We start from the raw sequence: 23,266 nt of genomic DNA on the forward strand, positions 1-23,266 counted from the left end.
CTTGATTCCCAGGGTCAATGCAAGGCAACTGGGGGGCACAGTCACCAACATCAGTGTAACCTTTGATTGCATTACAAAAAGTATGGTGTCAGGAGAAGAGGAGGTGAGAGTCCTGCTCTGTTCTTGAGTCTAGTGCTCAGTCCTGGATGTGACACTCTTGAAGAGGGACAAGCTGGACTGAATTTCATATCACAAACAGGATCACTGGTAAGGGAACTGGGGGGTTTAACTGAGCAAGCTAAAACCTCAAGGAGGTATAGGGCCTCTATCTTCAGGTCTTTAGGCTGTTGGGGAGGTTAGAACTAACACTTCCCAGAGAAGGTGGATTTGGGTCGTACAGAGCATGAGGAAGTTCTTACACTGTGAGCGGCAGGAGCCATCCGAGAAGCGAAGCGCCATGGAGCAAGGTGGGTGGTCCTGCTGGCTAGGGTCATGGTGGGGATGCTCCGGGCTGGTGCTGCTCCAAGGAGGAGACTGGACAGACCACCCAGGCCCCTCCCTTTAAAGTGAAGTGTCACGGGTGTTGTAAGCCTGACTCCCATGTGCATGCTCTGTGGTGGCCGAGGTCCCGAGAGTCTGATCCCCTGACCCACCTGCATGATGGTACACAGCCCCAGGTGGGAAGGGCTAGGAGGTACGGGCTCCGTCTTCTTCCTCTGGGAGGAGCCCCGTCGTTTGTAGTCTGGAATCTCCTGCGTCACGGCTTTATGCTGGTGCTTCTTGGCTGTGAACCCTGGCCAAGAGCAGGGGGCAGTCACTGCCCTGGTGAAGCAGCCTCCCACCCCCTGCCCACCTCCATGAGGAGTCTGGCCTGGGAGGGTCTGCTCCTTGCAGCATCAGAGTGGAGGCTTGTGTAAGGTCTGGGAGATGCTGGGCTGGGAAGGGTGTCTCTCCGGAGGCCTCTGTGCTGGCTGGGAAGCAGCCCTTTCTTTCAGAGGTTGGTATCTTCATGCTTTGAGCTCCCAGAAAATCAATCCTCTCTTGCTTCCCTTGGTTTTCTCTCCTGCCAGGAGTTTGGAGAAACGTTGGTGTGTCTCCAAGTCTTTCCGTCCTGGTGTGCGTTTTCCCACCTGCCAGCCTCCCTTCTTTCCCACCCCCTGTCTGTGCTTCCGGTCTGCGACTGACCTCACCTTCTAGAAAAATGCAGGAGAAGCTATGTGACCATGGGCCAGCCACCTCCCCTCTCTGAACCCTGAGGGCTTCCTTGGCACTCAGAACATTCCAGTGCTGCCCCGGTTCCCCCCACCGGGTTTTGACCCGAGCCCCTCTCCCTGCTTCCCCCACCAGGGACTGCATCATGCTCTGTTGCTTGAACAGCGGCACCAGCTTCGTGGCCGGGTTTGCCATCTTCTCAGTCCTGGGCTTCATGGCATACGAACAGGGGGTGCCCATCGCCGAGGTGGCAGAGTCAGGTGAGTTTGCCGAAGTGGAACCATGGCCTTCTTCCTCAGCTCGCTCTTCTCCTGGGCTCAGGTCTCAGGAGGGGGCCCCTGTCCATCCGCAGACCAGGCTCCCGTGGGGGAAGCTGCCAGCCCAGAGCACCGTCACTGTCACCTCAAGAACCACAGGAGCCTCCACTGGCCTCCCTGCCCCCACTGTTGTCCCTTCTGTTTTGTGCGTCACTCTCCTGCAGAGTGATTGTTTTTTGAAATGCAAACCTGACCATGTCCTCCCCTGGAGAACAGTCTGTTTTGGCTTCTCATAGGGCTGATCTCTTGCCATGGCCCCCAAGGCCCTGCACTGCCCAGCTCCTGGGGTCTCACCACCCACCTCTCTCCCCACCACACTGTGGTCTCCTTTCACATCTGTGGTTGCCCCCTCCCTTCCACCCCAGGGCTTTTGCACATACTGTTCTCCCTCTGCTGGAAGGACCCCTTTCCCTTTCTTCATTCTATGGGTAGACTCACCATGAGTGTGACATTCTTCATGTTTAAATGACACGTGTTTGTATCCAACACACCACAGGTAGGGTAGTTGCTGCTGAAGTGATTGTGCAAAATGGTGAAGAACTCTCCCCTTGATTCACATGGTTTTGAATCCTGGGACAATTCATTGCATAGTATTATAAAGTACAAAAATAGTTTATATCCACATGACAGAGTTAGACGCTAACCTCCATACATCTAAATAGGTTTCTCAGCTATAGGAATATCTGGTGAGACAGTCAGGAGCATCACAGAGGGTCTAGCCTCCCTGGCTTCTGTCTGTTCAAGGCTGCTCATGCCCCCCATTTGTTATGACAAACCCTGCCACCTGCAAGGCTGCATTGCCTCTGTTGAGAACTCTAGTCCGTGGCACGGCTGCTTTTGCCTGACATGCACAGATAGGGAGTACACCTCTGACCCACCAAGCTGGGCAGGGTGGTGGGTGTGGACCCTGAATCAGGAAGCTGGTTGCCGAGCTCTGCTTCATGGCCCCTGGGGCTCCACCTTCTGCATGGTATCTGTCAGAGAGAGAGAGACAGTCCCTGCTGAAATCAGGGGACCAGAGCTGGACCAGAGGATATTAATATGACCGAAGCTGTCCATCATGGATTGCACACTCTGGGCAGGAACTGCCTCATATGATCCTCGACTCAGCCCCCCAGGTGGCACTTCTCCTACCCCTATTTTACCAGTGAGGAAGCTGAGGCTCAGAGAGGTGTGGTCGCCCACCTAAGGTCACATACCCTGCAGGGAACAGAGCTATTGGATTTGATCCAGGCCATGCTCTGAGTGCTCCGTCCTGCAGCCCACGGTAGGCAGGCACCTGGCACTTCACACAACATCCATGTTCCTTCATGGCAGTAAAGCGCAGAGCAGCCCTGCGAAGAGGGAGTGGTGCCTCCTCCGTGGGCCCTGTGCCTTCTCTGAGAATCTGCTTCTTCCTCTGTAAAACCAGCAGACTGACTCCCAGCTCAGGTGCGGAGTGACACAGCGTGTCTGCGGCACTGCTGCTGCTCTTTTCACCATCTTTTCCGTTTGATAGATGCATTTTAAAGCTGAAGCTCAGAGTGGAGGTGGAAAGGAAAAGAGCCAACTAAAACAAACATTTTTTTTTTTCAAATTGTAAGCATACTTACTGTAGGAAAATGTTTAAATGTTGACAAAGGAAAAAGTCTCCAGTCTGACTCAGACTGCACTTTGAGGTTCTCTTGCCAGGATTTTCCATACATATACAGCTATACCTATATTGATGAAAACTGGATCATATTTGGTTTTATTTTTCCATTCACAATAAAGTATGAGAGTTTTCTTCCTCAGTAAGTAGAGATCTCAGCATCCCAGGTGGCTCATTGGTAAAGAATCTGCCTACAGTGCAGGAGATGTGGGCTCAATCCCTGGGTCAGGAAGATTCCCTGGAGGAGAAAATGGCAAGCCACTCCAGTATTCTTGCTGGGATAATCCCATGGACAGAGAAGCCTGCTGGGCTACAGTCCATGGGGTCGCAAGAGTCAGACATGACTGAGCACAGATAGAGAGCTTAATCGTGACTTTCCATGGCCAAGTGAGGTTCCACGGAATGGATGTGCCATCACTGATTTACTCTGTCTCACCTATCAGGCCCCAGGCTGGTTGTTCATACTACTTCATGAAGTATCTACAGCACATCTACAAGGCAGGCTATACGAAGGCTGTGCAGAATGTTCCCTGCACAACTACAGGGGGCGCCATTCATGTAGACAGCAGTCCTGGGGCCCATTAGAGATGAGGACACTACTCTGTGGCTCCGAGCCTGAAGTGGTTCCTCTAAGGTCGCGCAGAACATAGGTGGTACAGCCTGGCTTGGCTGTCATCTCTTCTGCTTCACCCTCCGTGTCACTTCAGGTGCTAAGGAGGTAAGCCTGCTCTGTGTTTAAGGGTGTGAATCAGACCAAGATTCCCTTTAGGAGTTCCTGCCTTTTGCAGAAATTGCATATTGCAAGTATGTAGCCCTCTCACCTTGCTCAGCAGGATCTTACAGGGAAAATTGTAACTTTAAATACCTAATTAGAAGGATTTGAAGTAAACACTTTAAGTTTTTATCAGAAGAAGCTGGGGGAAAGAAAGGAATACAAAGTAAGTAGAGAATGTTAGAAGCCTTAGTCACTTTGTTGTATCCAACTCTTTGCTACCCTGTGGACTGTAGCTCACCAAGCTCCTCTGTCCATGGAATTCCCCAGCCAAGAATACTGGAATCAGTACCCATTCCCTTCTCCAGGGGATCTTCCCAACCCAGGGATTATACCTGGATCTCCTGCATTGCAGGTAGATTCTTTACTGCCTGAGCCACCAGGGAAGCCCAGAGTAAGTAGAAGCAAAGAACTAATTAAGGTAAGACATGCAAGCAACAGAGAAAATTTTCAAAGTGAAAATTTTGTATTATAAAAAATAGCAAAATTTATAATTGACAGGACAAATGAAAGGAAAAATGAGAGAAAATACAAATTACTGATATCAGGAATGAAACAGAAGACATGGCTACAGGTCCTGCAGACCTTAAAAATGAGAATAAGGAAATACCATGAACAACTTCAAACTAATGTACTTGATAATGTAAATTAAATGGGCAACTTCCTAAAAAATACTACATAATTTAATTAAGCTAACTCAAGAAGAAACAGAAAAACTAAATGGCTTTGTATTTCCAAAAGAAATTGAATTCATTGTCAAAAATCTTTCTACCAAGAAGACTCCAGGCCTGCTGTTTCACTGGTAAATTCTACTAAATGTTTAAATAGAAATAATGTCAGTCTTCTTGTTCAGTTGCTCAGTCGTGTCCAACTGTTTGTGACCCCATGGACTGCAGCACACCAGGCTCCCCTGTCCTTTACCATCTCCTGGAGTTTGCTCAAACTCATGTCCATTGAGTCAGTGATACCATCCAACCATCATCCTCTGTCGCCTCCCTTCTCCTCTTGCCCTCAATCTTTCCCAGCATCAGAGTCTTTTCCAATAAGTTGGCTCTTCGCATCAAGTGGCCAAAGTATTGGAGCCTCAGCGTCAACATCAGTCCTTCCAATGAATATTCAGGGTTGATTCCTTTAGGATTGACTGGTTTGATCTCCTTGCAGTCCAAGGGACTCTCAATAGTCTTCTCAAGTACCACAGTTCAAAAGCATCAATTCTTCAGTGGTCAGCTTTCTTCATGGTCCAACTCTCACATCCATACATGACTACTGGAAAAACTATAGGTTTGACTAGACGGATCTTATCAGTCTTACACAAAGTCTTTTAAAAATTAGAGGAAGTAAGAGTATCTGAGGACAGTGACAACTGTATAGCTTCTTATTATCCCAATTTTTTCCCACAAACAACAAGATAAAACAGAAAGGGAAAAGTATATTCTACACAAAGCTGTGCCTCCTGGATAATTTGAAGACACAAAATGTTGAAGCTGCAGATAACTGTGACAGAAAGAAAAATCACCAATCCCAGCACACAGTATCTCTGCCAAAGGCAAGCTGAGAAAAACTGTGGGACAGATGGAAGACAGAGGCTAGCGAAAGGATCTGGGAGTGATTTGGAGCAGTCACCAGAAAGGTTGAATCTACTCTCAATCTGAAAGTCCTGGAAAGGATCCTGACAGATCCTTTAGCAGGGACTACAGGGTTCAAAGTAGGTGTGATTTCAAGGAGTAAGGACCATTTAAAGGCATAGGCACATTTTAAAGGAGCCATTTGAAACATAAACCTTGCAGAGAAAAAAAGAGGTGGGGGGCAAAAAGAAAGAAAAGCATCGTTTTATAGGGAGATGGTGAAGGGAGCCCAAGAAAAAGAGGTAAAATGTAAAGACCTGCAAAACAAAAGAGAACCCGGGACCTTCCTGGTGGTCCAGTGGCTAGGACTCCACGCTCCCAGTGCCGTGGGCCAAATTTCAAAGAAATAGATAAAATCCTCAAGGCTTCCAGGCAAGAAGAGATCAAATAACTTATAATAGCAAAAGTATTAAACTAGCACCATACTTTTTGAAACCAACAGACAAAGCAAGGCAACTATGGGATAGAATTTTTTTTTAATTCATGTTAAGAAGTAAGAACCAGGATTTAATATCCAGCCATGTCTTCATGTATGTTATGGCTATATATGTTATATATAGTATGTTAAAGCTATATAGAAAAGCCATTTTTAATATGCAAGAACTTAGAGACTTCTGATGTTCTGACATTCTTCTATCAGTGCATGAATGTCATCCAACCCAATAATGACTGGTAAAACTCCAGAAAAAGACTTATGTTGAGCTCTTAGAATATATAAAATATGTATTAATATGTATGTCTATGTATAAGATCAAAACAAAGGTAGGGAAGAAGATAGAGAACTAGTGTAGAAATACGCTGCATACTGTTTGAAAGTAGAGATCATTCAACCAAAAAATAGAAAGAGGAGGCAAGAGAAGATAGAAAAAACTCCCTGATGTATGATGAATGAGTGATGGTAGATACTGGTGGGTGTGGGGGACCTGAAAAGACAGATATTAAAGATATTAAATAAGAGACTAAGGGCCTAAGAGCATTAAAAAGGGTACAAGTATGAAGTTAGCCACTAGAATAAAAACATTGTTGTTGTTCAGTTGCTAAATGAGTCTGACTCTTTGCTACCCCATGGACTGTAGCATGCCAGGCTCCTCTGTCCATGGGCTTCTCCAGGCAAGAATCCTAGAGTGAGTTGTCATTTCCTTCTCCAGAGGATCTTCCCAGACCAAGGACCAAACCTGCATCTCCTGCATTGGCATTTTTTTTTTTACCACTGAGCTACCAGAATAGTAACATAAGCCTTCCTAAATAATAATTAAAAAAAAAAAAACCAAACAGAATACACAACTCATATACATATGAAATATACATAATTATATATTGTCAGTCAAGACCAAATTTATCAATCTTGTCAGTAGAGGGTTACTGTCTATTGAAAGAAAAAGATTTTCAATTTGACTCATAAAGTAAGACCTAATGCATAGGCATACTGTGTTTTATTGTGCTTCACTTGTTTTATTTTTGAATTTTTTACAAACTCATGGTTTGTGGCAACTCTGCATCAAGCCACATCTACCAGCACAATTTTTCCAACAGCATGTGCTCACTTCATGTCCCTGTGTCACATTTTGGTAATTCTCACAGTATTTCAAACTTTTAAATTATTATTAAAACTAGTGGATGACGAGTTGCTTTTTATGAGTGAGTAAAGAAAGTGGTTTCTTGAGATCGAATATACTACTGGTAAATATGTTGTGAAGCTTGTTGAAATGACAGCAAAAGTGCTGAAGAAAACTCTTGAGAGTCCCTTGGACAGCATGGAGATCAAACCAGTCAGCCCTAAGGAAAATCAACCCTGAATATTCATTGGAAGGACTGACACTGAAGCTCCAATACTTTGGCCACCTGATGTGAAGAGCTGACTCACTGGAAAAGACCCCAATGCTAGGAAAGATTGGGAGCAGAAGGAGAAGAGGGTGTCAGAGGATGAGACGGCTGGATGGCATCATGATGCAATGGACATGAACTTGAGCAAACTTTGGGAAATGATGAGGGACAAGGAGGCCTGGCGTTCCACAGCCCACGGGGTCACACAGAGTCAGACATGACTGAGCAACTGAACAACAGTAAGCATAGTTGCTAAAGCAGCAGCAGAATTTAAGAGGGTTGACTCCAACTTTGAAAGAAGTTCTCCTCTGGGTAAAAATGCTATCCAACAGCCCTGCCTGCTACAGAGAAATCACTCATGCAAAGAAGAGTTAATCGATGGCAGCAAACTTCATTCTTGTCTTATTTTAAGAAATTGCCACAGCCACCCCAACCTTCAGCAACCACCACCCTGATCAGTCAGCAGCCGTCAACATCGCAGCAAGACCTTCCCTGAGCAAAATGACTACGACTCACTGAAGACTCAGATGATGGTTAGCATTCTTCAGCAATAAACTATTTTTTAATTAATGTATATACCTTTTCTTAGACCTACTGGTATTGTTCACTTAGTAGACTATAGTGTGAACATAACTCTTATGTTTGCTGGGAAACCAAAAAATTCATGTGACTCAGTTTGCCATGGTAGTCTGGAGCTAAACCTACAACATCTCTGAGGTATGCTTATCTATTCTGTGTGCAAGAGACACACCCAGAACAAAGTGACTCACAAAGGCTATAAATAAAGACAGAGTAGCAGTCAAGCCCACAAGCATTAAGGATAACAAAGGATAATACTTTTTTAATGTTAAAAACCATGATTCACAGTGAAGATATAGCACATACACAAATGTATGCGCCAAATGACACAGCAATAATCTTTATGAAGCAAAAAACTGCAGACAATGCAAGGGGACATAGAAATAAACTAACAACAAGAACTTTACTAAACACATGTATCAATAAAAGTGCAGAAATGGAAATAATTACCTTCCTTGTTCAGAAAAATAAAAACAGCAACAAAATGAACTAAGAGACAGTTAAAGGAAGGAAATAATAAAAAGCAGAAAGTAATGAAGTAGAGAACTGGGTTTTTAAAAAATAATAAAATTCTAGGTTTTTCAAAATAAAAATAGGCACATCACCAGAGGATCAAGGGGCAGGGGGGAAATGAGGTTGGGGGGTAGAGAACATACAAATAGCAAAATAAGAAATTACAAAAGGGAAATAACCATTGGAGCAGAAGACATTTTTTAAAATCATAAGAGATTACTTTGCAATCCTCTTTGCATATAAATTTGAAAACTTAGATGAAATGAATATTTTCCTAGGGAAATGGAGATTGCTAAAACTGACCCCATTTGACTTAGAAAGCTTAAACAGGCCAATCTCCATAGAAGAAACAAAGTTACTGAAGAGCAACCTCACAAGAAAACATCAGGCCCTGAAGGCTTCTCAGAGGAATTCTACCAAACCTTTGAAACCAGATAAGATAGGCCCAGTGCTCTATAAATGATTCCAGATGCTTGAAAACGGAGGAAACTTTCCTAATTCATTACCTGAAACACACAGTACTGAAACCTAAACCAGACAGACAATGCCAAGAAAGAAAACTACAGATTAATATCACTCATGCATATTGATGCCAAAATACCAAATAAAGTATTAGCAAACTCAAATCTAAAATATTAGAATCCAGAATCACATTAAGAAGGTAATATACCATGTCCAAGTAAGATTTATTCCAGGAATAATGGAAGGTTGATTTAATGTTAAGAAAGCCATTGATATCACACACCATATTAATAGTCCAAAATAAATCATAAAATTATCTCCATAGACGTGGGAAAAGTCTTTGAAAAGTTCAACATTCATTCATTATAAAAAATAATCAAGTAAATGGAAATTAAAGGATATTTTTAAAAATAGGTCTGTGCATAAAAGTTTAAAAATTAGGGAAAAAAAAAAGTTTAAAAATTAAAGACAATGATTGCCTACAGTGGTGAGTGGAAAAGGGATAGAAAAAGGTGAGGAATTAAGTAAGGAGAAGGAAGAACACCTTCTCTGAGTATTTATCTTTAGTAGCTCTTACTGAGAGCCACAGTATTGTTTCACAGAGCACTCAAGACAAATAGTTACTTTTTTGTGGATGGAACCAAATATAATACAAATAGTAATGAATGAATTTAACTGTATTACAAATGCATAATGCAATCATTCTGAAAAGAATGGAAAAGGAGCTAACAAAAGTGAATTTCAGGAAGCAGTATGTTGACTGAACATTGTAAAGCTAAAAACATATCATACTGAAATTCCTACACAGTATAATAAGGCAAAAAAAAGTAAAAGTATTAAGATTATAAAGGAAGAAGGAAAACTGTCTTCATTCATAAACAACATGATTAACCACATAGAAAATCCTAAGAAATCTACAAAAAAAAATTACTAAGTGAATTTAGTAAGGTCATGGGATAGAAAGACAATCAAAAATCTTTGGTATTTTTTTATACCAACAACAAACAATTGGGAAATTTTTACATTCTACTTTTCACAAAATTTAATTTAAAAATGAAAAGGTAAGCAACAGACTTGGAGAAGATAATCATAATACTTTTGTTTCATAAAGGGTTTGTATCCCAAATATATTAAGAATTCTCACAACTCAATAAAAAGGAGCTAACCCAGCTGAAAATGGGCAAGAACACAGGAGGCACTTCACAAAAGATGTTGATATGTAGCGAATTCCTTGATAGTCCAGTGATCAGGCTCCTTGCTTTCACTGCTGAGGACCTGGGTTCAATCCTCGGTTGAGGAACTGAGATCCTGCAAGTCACAACATGGGCAAAAAATAAATAAATAAATAAATTTAAAAATAATAAAAAGAAGATTTATGAATGGACAATAAAGATATGTGAAGATACTTCACATTGTTAGTCATCAGGGAAATACAAATTAAAAATACATACATAATGATACAACACTTCATACCCACTATAATGACTAAATTTAAAAGACTGAGAACATCAAGTGTTGACAAGGATGTGGAGCCCCTGAAACTCTCTATTGTTGCTGGTAGGACTGTAAAATGACAGAGTCACTTTGGAAATCCGTTTGGCATTTCCTAGAAAATTAAACATATGATTCCCATAAGACCTGGTAATTCCCCTCCTAGGTAGGATGAACAAAGCTAATCTAAGGTGAAAAAAAAAAAAAGATCAGTAGTTGCTGAGTACAGAGACAGGGAATTAGGGTGGAGAGACTGCAGAGAGGGGCCAGGGGACGGAGGAAGTGCTCTCTGCTCCAGTGGCGGTTATCTGGGTGTCTCCACGTTTCAAAACTCATTGAATCATACACTTAAAATGAACACTTATGATAGGTAAATTAGACTTTAATAAGGCTGTTTTTTACAGTAGAAGATAATGAGGATAAATGTTTCTTGAACATTTACCTTTTTAAGTGCTTTCCATATTTTTGCATCATCACACTGAACTCCGCCAACTGCCTTCTTAGGTAGGAATCCATTGTTCCCATTTTCTAGCTGAGGAGACAAGGGTGAAGCTCCCAGTAAAGAATGGGGATTTGAACCCTTGGCCACTGTGCTGCAGGGCTAGAGCATCAGACTCCCATGCTGAGGCTGTGCTGTCAAGCCCCCTATTGGAAGCAGTCAGGAGAAGTGAGTGTGGACCTGGGAGACGCTCAAAGGAGAAGGTGGCCTGGGTGGACCAGCATTTGTCCAAGCCCTGACTTCTGACTACTTGCATAGGAGCCACTGGTCCTTCTGTCACCCTAGACTGGCTGAATTAAGATCTCTAGGCGGGCCTGACAACCTGCATTTTAATAAGAATGCCTCCCGCCACCACCTCTCTTCACCTACCCTGGTAAGAATAGAGACACGTCTGTGCAGAGGATGGTCTGGGTGTCAGACTAACCTGGGCTTGAGTCTTGACCCTTCCAGATCCTTGCTTCCTTCTCTCTGCCTCAGCTTGCTTATCTGTACAATGGGTATCCTCGTAGAACCAGGAGCATGGGGTGGCTGTGAGCTGTACATGATTCAAGGAAGAATTCAGCACAGCACTGGGCACAAAAGAAACACTTAGTCAATTTTAGATGAACATAGCAATTGAATGAGGCACTGAACTCCACTCAGCCCCCTTCTGTCTGCTTCCTCTCCAGGCCCTGGCCTGGCCTTTATCGCCTACCCCAAGGCCGTCACCATGATGCCCCTCTCCCCACTCTGGGCCACCTTGTTCTTCATGATGCTCATCTTCCTGGGCCTGGACAGCCAGGTAAGCGGGGAGCCCAGGCGGCAGTGGCAGGGGGGCAGGTGCTGCTCCCAGGAACAGATCTGGGGCCTGCACACCACGTCCTGGTTCTGGTCAGTCAGGACCAACCAGATCATAAAAGACTTGGGAACACGGAAAAGCGTCTGCTTCCTTCCTTGATCTCCGTATCAGGGCTCCCATGACATGCCCCAGGTGGCCACCTGGGTGGGTCCTAGGTACCACCACCAGCTCCCGCTCCCCCCACATCCGCACCCTGCCCCCACCCGCCTCTGTTCTCCTGCCTCTCCCAGACCCACCCCCACTTGGCAGCCCACCTCCGTGAAGGATATGGAGTTAGAACTAACAATTTACCTGTTTGCATTTTCTTTTCTCTTAACGCAAATGTATGCACTTACATCTTTTCGCCCCCGCCCACCCTCCCACCCTCCTTCAATCCGCTCTTTGGTTTCCCTGCTGGAATCCTGTGGCCTCTTCATCTCCAGAAGTCAACCCTTGGCCCTGCTGCTGTACTGTGGCTGGCCTTCCTAAGAGCCCCAGAGAAGGTCTTCCAGCCAAAGCCAGGCGCTGAGGCTCTCAGACAGGGGTCTCTTGGCTAGGTGCTCCTTGCCCCACTACCTGTGACCTTGTGCAAGTCACTCAGTATCCAGGCCCCGTGGCTGGCGTGGCTGTCAATCCAGCCACGTCCTATTTCTTCCCCTGGATGGTTTCTCAGAAACTGCTAAGCCGAGCTGCAGAAGCAACCGGGTGTTTTTGCTGATAACCGTCCCTCCATTGTCACCGGCAGAGGCCTCAGGAGGGATCAGCAGCTTGTGTGACAGTGACAGGCCTGTCTCCTCAGACGGGTGTGGGGGCCAGGCCTGGGCTCTGCGAGCCCCTGGGCTGAGCCAGACCAGCACTAGGGCTGAGATACTCTGTTTGCAAAGGGGGCCTGGGGCCCTAGGGCGGGGGGTGGCTGCTCAGACCACCCCCAAGTGTGCCTGTGCTGTGTCCTCAGTTTTTAATTATGATAGCCATATGGGCTGGGGGCAGGGGGGCTTCTGTTATCCCCATTTTACAGAGGAAGAAACTGAGGCTCAGAAAGGCCAAGTGACTTGACAGGATATGCTCCCAGGTCTCCGCACCTCGTAGCCCATCTGCTCTGATGCCTCTTCAGTTTAAGTGCTGGATCAACATCGTCCCCTGAGTCCCCTTCCTTCCCTGTAGACCCTAGAGAAAGGACAAGCACAGCTAGTGTTCCCCTAGAGACAGGACAGCCTGGAGGCCAGGAGCCTGGGCGTTGGAGTCTAGACTGAGTTTAAGTCCCAACTCTTGCCAGCTGTGTGACTCTGGACTGTGCTGCAGTCCCTTTGCACAATGAGGATGGAAATACCTTCCCTGGGGAGGTAGACATGGACCAGAAAAGACGTGGAGCCAAGCAGTGGCTCCAGGGACGGGGGTGCCCCCAAATAATGACCTCCCAGTGCCCCACAGTGGTGACAGCCCAGCCTCTGGAACAAGATTGCCTGGTTCAAATTCAGGCTCTAAATGGTTAGCCCTTTGTGACCTCAGGGCAAGTTACTTACACTGCTATGCTTCTGTGTCTTCTTTACAAAAGAGGGACAATAGTAGAACTTAATACATAGAGATTAAAGAAATTAACATCTGTTAACTACCTAGAACTGAGCCTGGCACACAACAAGCACCGTGTGTTCACCACATGATGAACACGGTTGTTATAATTCATTTATCAAACATTTTCTGAGCGTCTGCTCGGTGCCACTTGAAGTAGATATCAGTGACATGGCCCCTGCCTTCCAGGGTCTCACCTTTTTGTAAGGAGACAGATCTAAGCAAGCATGGACCCTACAGATGAGGGGTATGGACTGGGCCTGGAATAGGGGCTGGGTTTGTTCTGCCCAAGTCTAGGGCAAGAAGAAGCAGTCAGGAAAGGGCTCATGCAGGAGACCTGCCCACAGTGCTGGGAGAACTCGGGTAGGGGGTGAGGGATATGCTGGGCTATTTGGTCTGGGTGTTGAGGGTTGAGTAGGAGTGTGACTGATCTCACTCCTGGCCCTGTCTCAGCATGGTGGGACACAGATGCATAGTGGCTCAAGCTCTGCCATCTAAACCTGCCCAAACACAAGAGCTGGGTATTAGCTCCCCTGATTGCCCTCCCCCCAGCAGAAGGCCACCTGCCCTCCAGAAGCAAAGGGCAGGGGCACTGTCACGGGCCTGGAGGATGAAGTAAGTCAGGCCCCCACAGACTGATCAGAGCCCTCAGCTCTCAAGACAGTTACCCAAACTGCCATCTTGCTTCCCAGGCCAAGACTGGATCTCATTTATTTCGTCCACCCCAGAACAAGGCCCAGCGCATGGGCACATGACTGGCAGCATAAGGGAGAAGGAATTCTAGCTTTAGAGTCAGGAGACCTCATCTCAAGGCCTGACTCTCCTGCTTCCTAGCTGAGAGACTTTGGGCTGGTCACCTTCCCTCTCTGAGCCTCAGGGTCCTCTTGTGTTGAATGGGCCTGCTGACATTCTGTAAGTGCGGGGGATACTGTTGTTATTCCTGGATCCTCCGTCAGGGTGAGGAAGTGTGGCAATGAAGGTGAGGCCCGGCGGGGAGGGAAGCCCAGGCTTTAGGGCTGCTGTGTCTGCCTGGAGCCAGGGCCTCTAATGGCCTTTCTCTGGGGCTTCACACCATCATTTCTGCCCCGTCCAGTTCGTGTGTGTGGAGAGCCTGGTGACCGCTGTGGTAGACATGTACCCCAAGGTCTTCCGGAGGGGCTATCGGCGGGAGCTGCTCATCCTGGCCCTGTCGGTCACCTCCTACTTTCTGGGCCTTGTGATGCTAACGGAGGTGAGTGATAGCCACACAGGTAAGTGACGTGGACAGGGTAACACGAGGGGTAAGTGCCTGGGCTTTGGTGGCGCTAGTGGTAAAGAACCCGCCTGCCAGTGCAGGAGACATAAGAGACGCGAGTCTGATTCCTGGGTCAGGAAGATCCCCTGGAGGCGGGCATGGCAACCCGCTCCAGTATTCTTGCTTGGAGAACCCCATAGACAGAGGAGCCTGGTGGACTACAGTCCATGAGGCTGTGAAGAGTCGGACACAACTGAAGGGACTTAGCATGGACACGTTTGGGTTAGGCGGATCTGACATCACATCTCAGCTCTGGCCTTGACTGGCTGGGTGACCCTGCCTCCAGGTCCGGCACTTCTCAGCGACTCTGTGTTCTCGTGTTCGTAATGAGTCATCATGAGACTCCATGGAAGTTCTCATCCAGCACTTGTATAAGTGCTCGGCTCCAGGTCTCCACCGCCAGAAGGAATAAAACTCACAGTGAGGAAGGCTGGGTTTACCTGGTCATTATGAGCAGCCATGGCAACCCACTCCAGTGTTCTTGCCTGGAGAATCCCCATGGACAGAGGAGCCTGGCGGGCTACAGTCCATGGGGTCGCAAAGAGTCGGACACGACTGAGCAACTGAGCCCATGAGCATCCAGATGCCCAGGCTACCCCTTTTAGTAAAACTTCTGGGTGAAGGAGGCACTGTCTGCCGGAGAACCCTCAGCCAGTGACTTTCACTGGCCTCAAGTTCAGAACAGACTTCATCACTGGGGAACCGGGATGCCTTCAGGCGCTGTGTGTTCTAGCTCCAACCCTCCACATGGCCCCTCTTGTCTGCCAGGCCTGTGGGCAAGGAGGGGCTCAACACACCCCCAAATTCAGACAGTCTCACAAAGCCATGATTCTCTTCCCTCCTGCAGCATCCTGTCTAATAAATACTTTCTTCAGTACCTTGGGAAGGCGAAATTAGGTATCTTTTTACCCACACTCACAAAATTAATTAATTTTAAAAACCAAGCCGCTCTCCCCCTCCAAATAACCAAAAAAACTATTGCCAGGAGACACAAAGGGGTTTTGTAAGGAACATGGAAAAAGTGAGGGAATTCAGAATCTGTCAAAGCAGCTGATGTGGTACTGAGGTCGGTCTGCTGACCTTTGTCATTCTCTGCCTCTCAACTCAAAAAAGCCACCTCCTCCTGGAAGCCTCCTCTGCTTTCCTTCCCACCCAGGACTTCATTCTAAGCTAGATCCAGTCTCCATCTGGACATTACAGTGACCTGTCTGTTCACCTGCCCGACCAGGCCCCAAGGTCCTCAAGAACAGGAGCCGGCCTTGATCTATTCTGTGCCCTTGGGGCCTGGCCCAGGGTGTATAATTCCTGCTCCTATTCATTGTCACATTAATGGGAGTGATAATCAGCATTTGAGCAAATGAAGGGTACCACACTTCCCCCCTGCCTCTCTCCACACAACCAGTGAGCAGGGCCTCATTAAGTGCTGATTAATTACACAAAGTAAAGTCTTTTGTCACGCACAAATTGGGGGGTTAGCTGATGCCTTCAAGAGGCTGGTGGGGCTACAGGAAAAGCAGGCATTCGTGGGCATCCTTGGCTTGCAGCAGGCCCGTCAGTGGAGGGTTCTCCTGGACACCGGCTGGCCGGCCCTGGTACCCTGGCTCACAGAGCCCTCTCCCAGGCCCTGGGCCCCAGGCCCATCAGGGAGCCAGCACTGTGCCTGCCCTGGGCCAGGAATCAGCAGACACTCAGGCCCCACACACCCACCTCCGCCCTCTGCAGAGGCGTGTCTGTGAGTGACCACACAGGGAATTTAAACCTGCCAAATGGGCCGTGGCAGACTCAGTAATTACTGGCAGGATCTTCTCCCTCATTTAAATGCATTTAAAGCTCTGCTCTAGGGGAAAAATCGTCTGCAAATACCTGCTCCTCCACGGAGGTGAAGCGGTGGGTGGCGAAGGTCACAGGATCTGCGGCCGGACGCCTGGGCCCGGGCCTCAGGCCCATGGCTGGGTGACCTGTAGTGACCGGCAGTGCGTGTTCTCACCACCCCGGGGCTCCACTTCCCTGCGTGCGCACTGAGGACACCAGTAGCACCGGCCTTATGACCGCACGAGGCAGGACCTACGAAAGCTGCTGTGTGGACGCGTAGGAGAGGGCACGGCTAGAGGCAGGGAGGCCTGTGGGGAGGCCGTCACAGCCCCCCGGAGGGAGGTGCTGAGCCCGCCCGACCTCCGGTCTCCAGTTTTCTGGGTTGTGTCTAGCATTCAGGGACCAGAGACAAGACAAACCTCTGAGATCCCAGCAACCCCTGAGGGTGTCTAAGGGTGGTGGGTGCGGCATTCAGAATGCTGGAGAGACCAGTCTGCCCTGGTGGACGTGACTCCAGGGTGGGAGGTGACCGCAGGGTGGGGCGCCCTCGCCGAAGCCAGCTGGCTAACCCTGCTGTCCCATATGTCTGTCTGTCCCTCTTCCCTGCGTCTGTCCTCCCACCCCGCAGGGCGGTATGTACATCTTCCAGCTCTTTGACTCCTACGCCGCCAGTGGAATGTGCCTGCTCTTTGTGGCCATCTTCGAGTGCATCTGCATCGGCTGGGTGTACGGTGAGTGGAGGCCGAGCCCGCCACGCCCCAGCACCCGGAACCTGGGTGGGCTGGGCTTCCCTGTGGCCCGTCTCCATCTCCATCAGCCTCTTCCTCTCAGGGATGTCTTGGGTTCTCCCTCCTGTTGGAAGACCTCCTGCTTCTATACCCTTTTGCAGCACAGGGAGGGGTTCCAGGCTCAGGCACTGTAACCTTGGGTCCATCCTTCTGCCCCTGAGGCTCAGTTTTCCCACCTGTATAATTGAGTAGTCATCACTGTGGCTCCCGGTAGGAGGGAGTGTAGACAAACCAGCCAGCCCAGTGACCGGCCCTCAGCACCTGCCTTTGGGTCTTCCTGTCCCCCAGACTGAGTGAGTGGATGATAGTTGCTGGGCTTGTGAATAGACACCCACCAGCCCTTCTGTCTGAGCCCCGACCCCCACCCCACCCATGCAGGTCAGCCAGCCTGACCGCGCTCAGAGCGACCACCTTCCACCTTTTCCCCAGAAACTCCTGACTGAGTCAGGAAGGGTCTCTTCAGAGCCCCTTCCACCACAGTTTATCCTAACGCCGCACATCGCTAACACCCTGGTAGTTTCTAAGCGGTAAGTAGGGTCCCTGCCGCAATTTGTCTCCTGCCAGGGAACGCAGATACTCATCGCCTCTCTTCTGAGGCTTGTACAGAAATTCTCTGGGGTGTCCCGTAATAAAGCAGGGTGCCTGTCTGCTTTATTCTGGACAGGAAGCAACCGCTTCTATGATAACATCGAGGACATGATTGGCTACCGGCCGTTGTCACTCATTAAATGGTGCTGGAAGGTCGTGACCCCCGGGATCTGTGCGGTAAGGGTGCTGCCAGGAGCCACCTGCAGCCCACCACACCCCTCCTTCTCCATCCCCAACCCACTTCTCCACCCCAGAGCCCAGGCCTGACCGAGGCCAAAACTAGGAGGTGATGTCCCTGCGGGGGACCCTCTGTGCGCTCAGAAAGTCCAAGGCAACTGACACCTTTCCAAGCCCGTGTTTTTTGGGGGTACAGTTTCTGGGCTGGGCCAGGGGGCCTCACTAAGACCCCAGTCGTGCCACCAGCTTGCTGTGTGACAGTGAGCAAGTCACCTCTCTTCTTGGGGCCTCTGATTCTGAACCCGCAGGCCTGGGCAGATGGCACCCACCTCTGTGGGGACTGAGGCATGAAGACATCTGGCTCTGCTGTTAACAATGAAGCAACAGCTTGAGGGTAATGAGAGGCTCACGCTCTGCCCCTCAGACCAAACTGCGGAGAGGCCTTGGTGAAAGGATGTTTAATTAAAGAAACAAAACCGCTGCTCTTCACCCAGTCCTTGGCACTGGAAGGATCTCAGAGCATCTTCACCAACCATCTTAGTTCTGAAAGTCAGCTTTGAAACCAGCCCTGAGAAGTAGCTAGAAAAAAAATTAAAATTTCTGAGTGTTCAGAGGCTGGGGATCAGGCTCCTGGGGGGGGGGGGGGGTCAAGGAGGGTCTCCTGGGACCTGTGCCGCCTGTTCCCTGTGCTTCTCGCTGTGGACAGGCAGGGTGCCACCTCTCCGAGGCCACCGCACAGGGTCGACCATCTCCCCTGCCGGCCGCCCGCACCCAGGCTGAGGGCCGCCCCAGGGACCTCTCCCCATCTCTCCGCAGGGCATCTTCATTTTCTTCCTGGTCAAATACAAGCCCCTCAAGTACAACAACGTGTACACCTACCCCGCCTGGGGCTACGGCATCGGCTGGCTCATGGCCCTGTCCTCCATGCTCTGCATCCCGGTCTGGGTCTGCATCAAGGTGTGGAAGACAGAGGGGACGCTGCCAGAGGTGAGCGGCCCGGGAGGAGGGGTCAGTGAGGGCGGGGCGGCGGAGGAGTGTGACACAGGGCGGGACTGGCTATGCGGGGGAGGGCTGTGCTGGTGAGTGTGAGTGTGGCCCCGGGAGCCTCTGGGTCCCCACTTCCTTATCTGGGCCACAGGCATGATGAGAACGTGCCCTGCACGTATCTTCTGGGGAAGCCCGGCCAGCTCCTCCATGACAGGGGTTGATCAGTACTGCTGTGCTGAGGCCTGGAGATTGAGCTGCTTTCCCTGAGTTTAGCCTCGGTTTTCCCATCTGCAAAGTGGGTCAGCAGCAGTGCCTCACTTACAGAGGTGGTTTGAGGACTCAGTGAGTGCACAGAGGGACAGCACTTGAGCCAGGACTTGGGAGAGAGAGGGGCCAAGTGTCAGCTCTTGGTATTCTGTTGATCCCGTTCATTAAGGACCCCGTTTCCAGGGCGCAGGGAGAGGGTCTTACATCTGGGGGCATCTATCCTGTGCCGTCATTGTGCAGAGCTCTCTCTGTTCTGCATCTTCTCTATCCTCAGAGAAATTCAGGCACTTGCCTAAGATCAGACTGCCAAGAATTAGCAAACCAACCATTTTCAACAATTTTATTGACATATGTTTTCTGTATCATAAAATTCACCCATTTCTGGTATGATTCAATGGCGTATTTTTTGTAGCAGTGTTCTGTGTCGTGCCATCATCACCATAAATCCATTTGCAAACATTTTTATTTATTTACATATATTTTTAGGTATTCATAAGATTCCCAGTGTCTGTTTCCAGTAAGCCCTGTCCCAAGCCCCAGACACCCAGAAATCTCTCTGTATGTGCATCTTTGGGGCACTTCCTGCCAATGGAATCGTGCTGCCCATGGTCTCCTGGTTGTATAGTGAATTTGGACCCTGGCTGTCATAGCCTGGACCCCCTCTCCCTCTTCACTCTCCTTTCCCACCTGCTGGGGGTCAGGAGGTCTGAGTCAGCTTCATGCCCCTTCTGCAAACTGTGTGCTCCGTGCCAGACGCTGCTCTAAGCCGTCAACACTCAGTAGGCTGCCAAATCCTCACAGCTGTCCTGTGAGGTGGAGGTGCTTCCTGTCCCCACGTCACAGGTGAGGAAGCTGAGCACAGAGAGGGGAAGCAAGTTGCCCCAGGGCACACAGCCTTGGAGTGGTGGAGCAGGTGCCCTGAGGCTGTGCCTTCGTGCCCCATACCCCTTGCCTGGTTCCAGCCCCAGTGCAGCACCCCGGGGTTCGGGGCTGAGCTGTGTCTCACAGATGTGCGGCCTGTGTGGCGATGCCCCCCAAGGCGAGTGCCAGCCCAGAGTCAGCTCCAGCCAGCCTTCCTGTCCACCCAGAGAAGAGCCAGCACCCAGCCAGGGGGAGCAAGCCAAGAGGGAAGGTCCCTTTCTCCAGCCTGCTCCTGCCCCCAGAGCAAGGCCAGGTCCTCCACTCCTGCAGGGAATGTAGGGCAAGGGCAGTTGTTGATTCTGACTTGGGACCAGGCGTGTGCAGAGGAGAGCTGCCCTGGAGCCCAAATACCTTGGCCCTGGCTGACCCCTGCCAGCGAGTTCACATCCCTCCATTTCCAGAGGGGCTTCCCAGGTGGCGCTAGTGGTAAAGAACCTGCCTGCCAGTGCAGGAAATGTAAGTGATGCAGGTTCTATTCCTGGGTCGGGAAGATCCCCTGGAAAGGGAAATGGCAACCCATTCCAGTTTTCTTGCCTGGGAGAATCCTATGGACAGAGGAGCTTGGCGGGCTACAAGTCCATAGGGTGTCAAGAGTCAGACATGACTGAAGACACTTAGCACACATGCATGCATTTCCAGAAGTTTCTGCCAGCTGATGAGAAGGATCTGGAAGGAAAGATGGGGGTCAGAGAGTTGCTATGAGGGTGGGTAGTCTATGCTAAGAGCCATGCACAGGTCAACAAATCTGAGGACACCTCAGGAGAATGACACTCGAGGCAGGTGCCACTGTGAACCTCTTTGACAGATGAGAGACTGAGATGCAGGGGGTTAAGTTCTTGCCTCAGTGAAGCGGTGGAACTGGGAGTCCAGCCCGGCTGGACCTGGCTCCAAAGCCTATGCTCCCAGCTCCTGTCCTGTGTCAAGATCCTAGCGCCTTGCCTGGCACCTAGGAGATGCTCCGCATGATGGTATTATGGAGGGAAGAGGGGCATCCTGCCGGTTAATCCCTTTTGGGCAGAATAAGCCCAGCCTATTAGGCATGGCAGAATCTGAACATGAAAACAGACCCTTGATCGTAAGAAACCAGCACCCCAAAGTCCTTCCAGCCTTCCTGGGGAAAGGCCCCAGGAACGACCTCCCAAATCCTGGCCTGACGTCTTCTGGAGGTGCACATGAGGCTGAGGTTGGGGGGGAGGGTGCCAGGCAGGATCAAGAGGCAGGAGCACGTGTCCGGGGTAGAGTGGATGATGGCCACCCTGTCTGCCCAGCACACTGCCGGCCACTCTGCGGGGTTGGGGCCTTAGCGAGAACATTTCCATCTTCAGACACACACCTCCTGTTCCCTCGACGGGGATGATGGACATGATGATGGCCTTCTATGGGAAACATACCCATTTATGCAGCTGCTAAGTCGCTTCAGTCGTGTCCGACTCTGTGTGACCCCATAGACAGCAGCCCATGAGGCTGCCCCTGGGATTCTCCAGGCAAGAACACTGGAGTAGGTTGCCATTTCCTTCGCCAATGCATGAAAGTGGAAAGTGAAAGTGAAGTCGCTCAGTTGTGTCGGATTCTTAGCGACCCCATGGACTGCGGCCCACCAGGCTCCTCCATCCATGGTATTTTCCAGGCAAGAGTGCTGGAGTGGGGTGCCATTGCCTTCTCTGCCATTTATGTAGAGACCACTGTATAAACGGCCCTGGAGGTGCTGTAGCTCACCCTCACAGCAGAGTCCCCAGGAGGAACAGCTGGCCCATCTCACAGGTGGGACAGCGCAGCTCAGTGATGTTAGGTGACTGGCCCCACACACAGCGAGGCCAAGCAGGGACTCAGACCCCAGCCTCAGTCTGCCCAGGAAGGAAGGATGAGGCCTGGGTACAGCTCCTGCGTCCTGGTCACCTGCAGCGGGCCAGGTACAGGGCAGTCAACTCCGTTCATCATCTCCTTCGTCACCCAGCGCTGGTACCCTGTGGTCCCCATGTCCCGGGGTGGGGGCAGGAAATAGATCTCCAGGTCGACGCATCGCCCAGGGCAGAACTCCAAGCCTGGCCTGCCGTTTCCATGCCCCCCTGCCCCCCAAGGTGTCCGCCGTGCAGTTGGGAGGCGCTGAGGCAGGGCCCCCCAGGGACTCCAACAGCCTTCTCAGACAGCTCTTTTCCTCTCCAACCGTGTAGAGATTCCGCAAGTTGATGATCCCCAGCGCCGACCTGAAAATGCGGGGCATGCTTGGGGCAGGCCCACGGACGGTGGCGGTTAATGACTGTGACGCCAAACTCAAGGGCGATGGGACCGTTGCGGCAATTACAGAGAAGGAGACGCACTTCTGAGCGCCCCTGCCACCTCGATGTCCCTCCTCCTGCTCCTCGCCCCCTGCCGTCCACCGCCGTGTGTACAAATGAACACCTGAACCGCGTACTTCACCTAATGGTAGAGGCTTGCTCGTTTCTGTTTTGTTTTTGTTTTGTTTTTTTGCACAGGATTTATTAACAAGTTAATTTTAAGGTGGCCGTGCCCACTCTGGTTTCAAGTCATGCCCCTTCTTCGTCCCATCCCCCCAACTGCTGTGAGAGTAACGATGCGAAGAGATAACCCTATACAGGGACTTCTCATGAGAGGAGGGTGTAACCAGCATTCCCTGGGGTTAGGAAGAAGTCGTACCATAGGACCGGAATTTTTTATCCTCGGGCTATGGGGTGAGCGGGTAGGAGCGACGTCTGCCTCCTCCGTCAGCCTCTGAACCGACCTGTCCGTGCCCTGCATCAGGCCAGTCTGTCTGTCTCCAAGCCACCTGAAGCCCCTCCCTTGCCCATCCTCCCCGGCTTCCCGAGCTGGTGGGTTTGCAGACAGCGAAGCTGTGTCAGAGAAGAAAACGTCCCGGCCTACTCAGGACTCCTGGGCGGCAGGCCCCCCTCTGCCCTGGTCCCACCGAGTGACCTGGGCTCTTCCCAGCCCTCCTGGGTCTCCCCCGTGGGGACAGCTGGGTCAGGTGAGCTCTGGGGGTTTCTGCCTGGCCTGGCCGCACCTCTCCCGGGATCCTTTGCATGCCTCCTGGGCGTGCAGACCTGCTGTTGATCTTGGATTCTCCTCAAGACTTTCCACTCGTCACTCCCTTCTTTAAAGCAAGTTTATCCTGGAAACCATGAGGCTTGTGAGAGGTTCCCTCCCGTGGAGACCAGCCTGGTCCT

General features: G+C 49.9%; 1 protein-coding gene across 1 annotated transcript in view; it reads left to right on the forward strand.

The window, feature by feature from the left end:
- Positions 1-22,506, forward strand: part of SLC6A11 (solute carrier family 6 member 11) — a 123,078-nt gene extending 100,572 nt beyond the window's left edge. Inside the window, exons 8-14 of the mRNA XM_070776847.1 lie at positions 1,288-1,412; positions 11,533-11,645; positions 14,344-14,481; positions 16,985-17,087; positions 17,809-17,909; positions 18,726-18,896; positions 22,256-22,506. Of these exons, the coding sequence (XP_070632948.1) occupies positions 1,288-1,412; positions 11,533-11,645; positions 14,344-14,481; positions 16,985-17,087; positions 17,809-17,909; positions 18,726-18,896; positions 22,256-22,408 (904 nt within the window). The 3' untranslated portion in view covers positions 22,409-22,506. The remainder of the gene's footprint in view (positions 1-1,287; positions 1,413-11,532; positions 11,646-14,343; positions 14,482-16,984; positions 17,088-17,808; positions 17,910-18,725; positions 18,897-22,255) is intronic.
- The last annotated feature ends 760 nt before the right edge of the window (positions 22,507-23,266 follow it).

The sequence above is a fragment of the Bos indicus genome, chromosome 22 (assembly GCF_029378745.1).
Source record: "Bos indicus isolate NIAB-ARS_2022 breed Sahiwal x Tharparkar chromosome 22, NIAB-ARS_B.indTharparkar_mat_pri_1.0, whole genome shotgun sequence".
Classification (NCBI taxonomy): Eukaryota; Metazoa; Chordata; class Mammalia; order Artiodactyla; family Bovidae; genus Bos; species Bos indicus.